Source organism: Carlito syrichta, unplaced genomic scaffold (assembly GCF_000164805.1).
Source record: "Carlito syrichta isolate Samal-C Ts95f unplaced genomic scaffold, Tarsius_syrichta-2.0.1 Scaffold305643, whole genome shotgun sequence".
Lineage (NCBI taxonomy): Eukaryota > Metazoa > Chordata > Mammalia > Primates > Tarsiidae > Carlito > Carlito syrichta.
In genome coordinates, this window is record NW_007249739.1 from 308,223 (window position 1) to 316,313 (window position 8,091).

General features: G+C 36.0%; 1 protein-coding gene across 5 annotated transcripts in view; it reads left to right on the forward strand.

The window, feature by feature from the left end:
- Nucleotides 1-3,657, forward strand: part of PHF20L1 (PHD finger protein 20 like 1) — a 72,315-nt gene extending 68,658 nt beyond the window's left edge. For 3 of the 5 annotated variants that reach the window (XM_008061954.2, XM_008061952.2, XM_021714410.1), the window contains 2 exons: nucleotides 141-306; nucleotides 1,604-3,657. In XM_008061954.2, the coding sequence (XP_008060145.1) occupies nucleotides 141-306; nucleotides 1,604-1,746 (309 nt within the window). In that variant the 3' untranslated portion in view covers nucleotides 1,747-3,657. The remainder of the gene's footprint in view (nucleotides 1-140; nucleotides 307-1,603) is intronic. The other 2 variants (XM_021714409.1, XM_021714411.1) reach the window with 1 other exon arrangement.
- The last annotated feature ends 4,434 nt before the right edge of the window (nucleotides 3,658-8,091 follow it).

The window sequence follows — 8,091 nt, forward strand, 5'->3', positions numbered from 1 at the left end:
TGGTTATGTGCCTTTAAAGATATCTAAGGAGTTGCATTGAATCTCATCATCATTTGGGTGGTGAAGTGTTCAGTGTTCAGTGTTTATGACACTGAATTTTGTCCAGTCCTTGAGGTCTGTTTTCTGATGGTCCTTTGCAGAAGAATCCAGCCGAAGGGAATATGGTATTGGTTTATAATGATAAAAAAGGCACAGAAGACCCGGGAGACTCGCATCTTCAGTGGCAGCTCAATCTCCTTACCCACATAGAAAATGTGCAGAATGAAGTTACCAGCCGGATGGACCTGATAGAAAAAGAAGTTGATGGTAATTTAAGAAAGAACTAAAATGCAGTTATATTAGTGTGTTTATTGTGATTCAGAAGTGATTTGAATAATCTTTAAATGATGGGATCAAGACTGCAAGTACTCTCTCCTTCTGATGGATCTTTTTTCCCCTTCACATCATGTTGAACACATGTAGGGTCTTTCAGGCTTAAAACAGTATGACTGGGTATAAATCTTTTTGGTTTTATTTTGTAAGGTAGATATGGATTAAATACCACCATCCATATAAACATAAGGAGTTTACGCTTATTTGCAATATGAGGGAAAAAACACTGAGCGTTTGGGTGTGTATTTTTTAGTGAGAGTAACAAAAACTTCCCAAGCTTAAATAGGTAAACCTTAAGCTTGCATCTAAATTTGCAAATGGTTTTCTCTTATATTTTTCATTTTTTTTATCACCACGCGAGAGCCTTGAAAAGGAGGCAGGAAAGTTATCATCCCCATTTTACAGTGGAGAAACTAAACTCAAATCACCTGATTCCTAACCTAGTGTTCTGCCTATGCTCTCTCACTCCTTTCTCCTCCTGTGTTCATAAATTGTGTTCTGACCCCTCACTTCTTTTTTAAATTTTGCAACGCATGTCATACTTCTCCATTACAGTGAGTTAGGGTTCCTCTGCTTTATTGCCCCCTGAGAAAAGAGAAATGGAAACCCATTTCAGGAGCATCTTCCATTCAAATATAAGCTAACTTAGAGTTTATATGGTTTAAGTAGATTAAAAAGCTTAGAGTGTAATTAATTGCATTCTGCCTAGAATTTTAATACACTTGTGTGTTTTGTGATGATGACATAATAGAACTGAAAACACAGAGAAATTGCCACTTCCTTTTCTTTGTTAAAAAGAATTTCTGGATTAAAAAAAAAATATGTTTCTGGTAGGTTTTTTTTTTAAATGATGTAGAGGTTTAAGTCTAAAGAAATAGGGACCCTGAGCAGCAGACACAGGAAACTGTTTCTTGTTCCAGAAGAGAGTAAAAGAAGACATTCAAAATTAAGTTTGTGTGTGTGTGTGTGCGCGCACGCACACACACGTGCATGTGCGTGTGTCTGCATAATTAGTCTCAAGTGACAGATAAAGGTTGCCAAGAGAGACTAGAAGTCTGTGGGGCTGGATATACATATGTTAAACCTCTCACAAATGTCTTGAGCATATTGGCCTTCTAAAGACCAGGTGTAAACTCTTGTCTCTATCATAGTTCCAGCCTTCTAATTGTACCATTTTCTGATTGTTCTTCCAATTTCCATTTACATTTGTTTGCTCTTTTCTCTTTTTTAGTCCTGGAAAGCTGGCTTGATTTCACAGGAGAGTTGGAGCCACCAGATCCTCTCACAAGACTGCCCCAGCTTAAGCGCCACATAAAACAACTCCTAATAGACATGGGCAAAGTACAGCAGATAGCAACGCTGTGCTCTGTATGACGACAGTGGACACTTAATGAAAAGAATGTGGCACTCCTCAGTCAAATCATTGTTATTATCCACATGACTGCTAAGTGGATAAGTACAAAGCTTAGTAATGTCTGGCCATTTACTGATTTGTGATGCCATCAGGATGGCACCTTGAAAAGAAAAACAACTTCATCAAAGAAGCTAATATTAAAAAATTATGAGCAAGCTGCAAATGATAACGTGTTATATGCCAAGGATCAATGAAGTAGAATATAATCTATACTAAGGGAATCAAATTGGCAGAATTTTTGGATAGTTGCTTAAATGAAGCTCATATTCCTAGAGAAAGAAATATGGCATATTTACATAGTTTTTAGTAGAAAGATCCACATTTATAAACCAGCATTTGGCCAAAAACCAAAGTGTGAAGGAAATTTAAATTCTGAAGGGTTCTACAGGGTTGCTGTAAGAACTGTCTTCTCAGCAGTTGGTCCAGCTGCACGGAAATTTAGGGAAGTTAAACTTTTATAGGATCATGAGCTGCTTCTTGGGTGATGAATGTCCTTAATCAGAAAACTGACAGTAGAAGTCGCACTCTGGGGAAAGCAATTGTGGAATTTTACTTCATTATGAATGTATTTAAAAAAACACCAAATAATTGGAATATATTGCAGGCATTCAGCTCATTAAAAACAAACTGACTTGCAGAAGGGTTCAATGTGCCAAACAACGAAGATACTACTGGAAAGAGAGTCTTAAATATTGTGGGCATTCTCCCACCTCCAGTCTTACACGATGCCATCAGTCCATCTGAAACCTATCTTTCACATACGCTATATATAGACCTTATATATAGTTGAATGGCAGTATTCAGGCTTCAACATACAGTTCTATCCTGAATATGCTTGGTGTTTGCCTTTAGAAAAGAAATTGTAAATAACCTCAGCTGGGATGAGGAGTGACAGAAGTATCAAAATAATTTGTGGTTATGGATTTTTTTAAACTGCTAGTAGTGGATTACTGGAAAAGCTTCATTTCTGAAGATGATTTTTATTTTTAAAAAATACATGCGCACTCAAACCTTTTAGCTTTGATCACAAATGGACTAATTTCTGAAACCAAAGGCAACTAAGTTGCTGCGTTAGCTCTTGCTGGGTTTTGAGCCTAGGTCCTACCGTCTGCCAGTACTCACGTGAGTCGTGTGTGCCCCCAGTGCTACATACGCAGGTGTGCGTAAGTGTGTATGCTTGTTTTAAACAAACACTCAACGTACATATGTACATAATTCACACATATTTATATCACACATATCTAGTTTTATTACTATAGAATATACGAATCGGGGGTTAACATGAAATGTTACCTTTTAACAGACTGTTTTTAAAAATTAAAAATGTATGTACAGGTTTTGAAATTTTTTTTAAAAGGGGAAAAAGACTGTTAAGAGGAGGCTATTTGATGACATATAACACTTGAATATTTTATGCCTCATTCTGTTTATCAGTTCTAGCAATCTGTATAAATACATTTTAGAACTGATAGACAGTAAACTTGAATTTATCTTTGATAAGAATACATGCCACTGTACATTCAGATATTATTTAAATTTGCAAACACATTGTTCTATATGTAAGGGTACTGTATGTAAAACTCTTTATTAAAACTATTCCACATATCCTGAAATTTCAGCTTGCCTTTTTGCGGCCTTATATTTTCATGTAAAGATTAAAAGAATGTGCAAAACAGTCAGACATTTTTATTGCCTTTTGAGATTCTTCAACTTGACAAATGTGCCAAAGATCAACAGACAAAATATAGTCCTGTGTATTTACTTGTGATACTTTAATATTGTGAAAGATCTTACTGATAATGAAAAGCTTTAGCAGAAGTGATTTTGTGGGGTAGTTGCTTAAATTTGCATATTAAAGTAAAAAAAAAATAGTGCCTGTATTCCGTGTGTGGAGTAAATTTGCTAATGTCTGTGTTTCACGATTGATACTCTTTTATTTGTGTTTAAGAAATAACAACTCTAATATTTTCCTCATTGTGGCTAAACTCTTGACATTTAATTTATATATCCTTTTTTTTTCAAATATGGAGCAAATAGCACCCATAATGTATGAATAGTGGTGTTGCCTAGATTCTTGTCCCACACACAGAAGACCCTTTGTACACAGTAACATTCGTGCTCTCAGTCTAATGCACATTTGTTTTTGTAGTTTCTTAAAGTTAGATCACTTGTTAATAGCCAGCAAATAGGAAGTTCTACTAATAATTAGGTTACTAAATTTTTGCTCTGCTTAGATGTATATGAACTAGAGATCTGAATTTTAAATTTAAAGTAAATCTATGTCACGTTATTTTTATTTTTATTTTGAGTTGGAGTCTCACTTTGTCACCCAGACTGGAGTGCAGTGGCCGCTCCCGGCCACCGCAGCCTCCACCTGCTGGGCTCCGGCGATCCTTCCACCTCAGCCTTCCAAGTAGCCGGAATTACAGGCATGCGCTACCACGCCCGGCTGATTTTTTTATTTATTGTAGAGATGAGGTCTCGCTGCCCAGGCGGGTCTCGGATCCACGGGCTCAGGCAATCCACTCACCTCAGCCTCCCAAAGGCACGGGATGACAGGCTGAGCCACCGAGCCCGGCTGTCAAGTTATTTTTATGCACACATCCATTCAATACAGAGTAGGTCCACAGTTGGTTGAAGCTAGTGATTTGAGCCTTCAAGAGGGAGGAAATTAGTTTCTAACAGTAAATTCATTGTGAGAAATTTAATATGAGAGAATTTTCTTTTATTCTTACTTTAAAAATATCAATGTATGTATTTAAATAGAAACGATCAACTAGAGAGGGCGTGTTTCTTGAAAAAACAACATTTTCTTTGCCACCCATAATAGAATGAGCATTGGTGGAGAGGGATCCCTCTTAGTGTGTTACTGATAAATATAATTTGTGTTATCTAGTCATATGTGGTGCTACTGACTTTTTTCAAACTTAAGTTAATGCACTTTTTTTCTTTACAGAACTTGGTTATACTTTTTGTTTCAGGTAAAGCCTCTTTTCCTAACACTCCTCTTGTGTCCACTGACGTCCTTCCTCTCAGATGTTCATATATCACAAGTTCAAAAGGCAGCATTCTCTCCCCTCCAGTAAACAGAATCTCCCACCAGCTTCACTGTCTCTTAATAACATCACCTAAGAGCCCAGGCTTGAACACTGAGTCGTCCTTCATGTCCATTTCCTCAATATGGTTGGTGTTGTCTCCCTTCTCAATTCCACTGAAAGCCCAACATTTTTCATAAAATAATATCATGGAGGTATCACTACTGACCTCTGAAATTTTAACTTTGTATTCTAATCCATTAAGAGTATCACTGCCAGACTAGAGAATGAACACTGAATGGTGCCTTCTCTGCCCCACATACTGTAAATGGTATCTGCAGCATCTAGTTTAATTCATTTATCAGAGAGGGAAAGCAAGCTTTTTTCCGATAAGGATACCAAGGTTTAGAGATATTTCAAAGCTTATTCTGTGGTAAGACAAAAGGAGCAGGTTCAGGATTCAAATCCTATAGTATTCAAGTTCATGTTCTTTTTCTAGCATTTGTGTTTCAACTGTTGTCATTTTAATTTTTTGCTCTAAAGCCTGTAGTGACTCCCTGCTTCAGACCATGTCAGGTTAGTGTGATCTCGGTCTTTTTGCAGTTCAATCAATTCTCAGATTTATTTAAATACAGCTTCACTGTTAGATGAACTCTGCTTGTTGCCATCTCTTGCACTCATTGTTTTCCTCTTCTGGAAAATTATCCCTTGTTTGTTGTGTCTCTGTAAACCCAGACAATCCTTCAAGCTTCATTTATCTTCCTATGAAAAGCAGTTCATTACTGAAGTTTATTATGGTGTCCTGTATTGTGCTGAGCTATGGAGAAGCTGCATCAATAAATAACAATTTGGTATAGTGGAATAGGCATGAGCTTTGCAAGCCTGGACTCAGATTTCCACTCTGGCAATTTACTGGCAGTGCGATCTTTCTAAGCTTTAGTTTACATATCTGTAAAATGGGAATAATCCCTAACTTGGAACCTTGTTTTGAGAAATAAAGCCACTAAGGCACCTAGAAGCTGTTATTAAATAAATTGAAGATTCAGTAGACATTGAGGGTCATGTGTGGGCCAACCATTAAGAGGCTAGGGGTGGATATGGAATTAATAAGATCACAGTCGATAGATTAATGGAAACATGAAAATTTCTCAGTGAGATAGGTGCTATCATATAGTACAAGGAGGCAAAAGAACGATTAGACTTGTAAGTGGAGGATTTTAGGGGAAACGTAATACATGTTAATTAAAACAGTGATCTTCTTGTGTTTTTTAACAGCGGCCTGTAAAGAAATTTTGAAACAATTGCAATTCATTCCTGATGCCTATAGTCTTTGGGTACCCCTGAAAGTAGAGCCGGTGACAAGACTTGAGAGGACTTAGTTCATTCGGGAGATGTTCCAAGAAATTGGAGTGGGGGAAGGAAGCATTGGGGAGGGGAGAAACATGCTAATGTCAACATTCATAAACGAGGGCACTGCTGCCAGCAAGGGGGCTTCTATTCTTTAAAGTTCTTCGAAATTAAAACAATTGTGAAGAGTGATTTCCAACTTGTAAGTAATGACATACTAAAGTCTACCAGTTATTTCATCTTTAAATGCAAACAATAGAATTCGAGTACAATTTTGCTACCTACCTGCATCTATTTTAAAAATACATGAGCAAGCTTTTTCTGACCATTTGAAAATTTTGCATATTTCAATATTCTGTTTTCAGCCTTTCCATTTTACTTTCTAACAATGTACTCTTCTATACTTACAGGTCATATTTTTGTCCAAAAAAGGGTACATTGCAATTTTAAAATGTGTTTATAAGCTTCTTAATAGAGTACCAAAATTCAGAAAGCAAACACAAATATCACTGAATAGATAAGTTTTAAAAATCTACAATTACAGTTGAAGATTTCAGCCTTCCTAATTTAGTTTTAGTTGATAGAACAAATACACAAAATCTGTAAGGTTGTGGAAACTTGAACAAAAATGATCACCCAACTTAATGGACATTTTTGGAACATTCTATCCAACAGCAAAAGAACATAAATTTCCATGTTTAAGTGCACATGTAACACTCAAAAAGATAGACTACATGCTAGGTCATAAAACAAGTCCCAATAAATGTAAAATGATTGAAATCATGCACAGTGCGCTCTCTGACATCTGAGTTCAACTGGGAATCAATGCCAGAAAGATGTTTGAGAAAGTCCTCAAATGTATGAAAGTTAAACAATGTGCTTCTAAATAACCCATGAGTCCAAAAGAAAAGTAAAATAAAGAATTTTAAATTGAATGAAAATGAAAACATGCTAAGGTTTATGGGATAAAACTCAATGTTAGAAATTTATAACTTCACATACTTATAGAAGTGATGCACAGAATTGCTTATAAGGGATTCCATCTTTTTTTTTTTCTTTTTTTTTCAGTTGGAGTGTCACTCTGTCACCCAGACTGGAGTGCAATGGCCGCTCCCGGCCACCACAGCCTCGACCTGCTGGGCTCCGGCAATCCTTCTGCCTCAGCCTTCCGAGTAACTGGAATTACAGGCACGCGCTACCACACCTGGCTGATTTTTTGATTTTTTGTAGAGATGAGGTCTTGCCAAGTTGCCCAGGCAGTTTTTAAAAAGACCTTGTGAATAGCTACAATAATCATGAAGCTTATATGAAATGGAAAAAATTCCTCAAAAGACACAAATTATCAAAAAAGGAAGTCTAATTTTAAAATATTAAAAAAAAATACTTCAAGCCTAAATGTGCATTATATAAAACATTTAAGGAAGAAGCAATCTCAATTTTATATAAACACTTGCAAAAAATAGAAAAGAACATTTAGTATCTTATTTTTTGAGAGCAACTTTGACCTTGTGCCAAAACCAGAAAAAGATATCAGAAGGAAAGATTACAAATACACATTCCTCCTGAATATAGGCACAAAATCCTCAACAAAACATTAGCAAACCAAATCCAGCAAAAGTATAATAAGGATAATACATCAAGATCAGGTTAGGTATTTCCCAAGAATATGAAGTTGGTTTAATATTTTAAAAAAATCAATGTACTGTCCTGTATCGATAAAAAATAAAAATATGTTAATCTCAAAATATTTTGCAGATTTCAATATTCAGAATTTGCAATTATCAGAAAAAAAGAAAGGAATTTATATAACTTTGTAAAGGGCATCTACCAAGAAATGTAATCTTAATGCCATGATGGTAAATTAGTATTTTCTTCTCTAAGGTTAGGAACAAGGCAGGAATATCTCGTCTCAACACTTCTCCC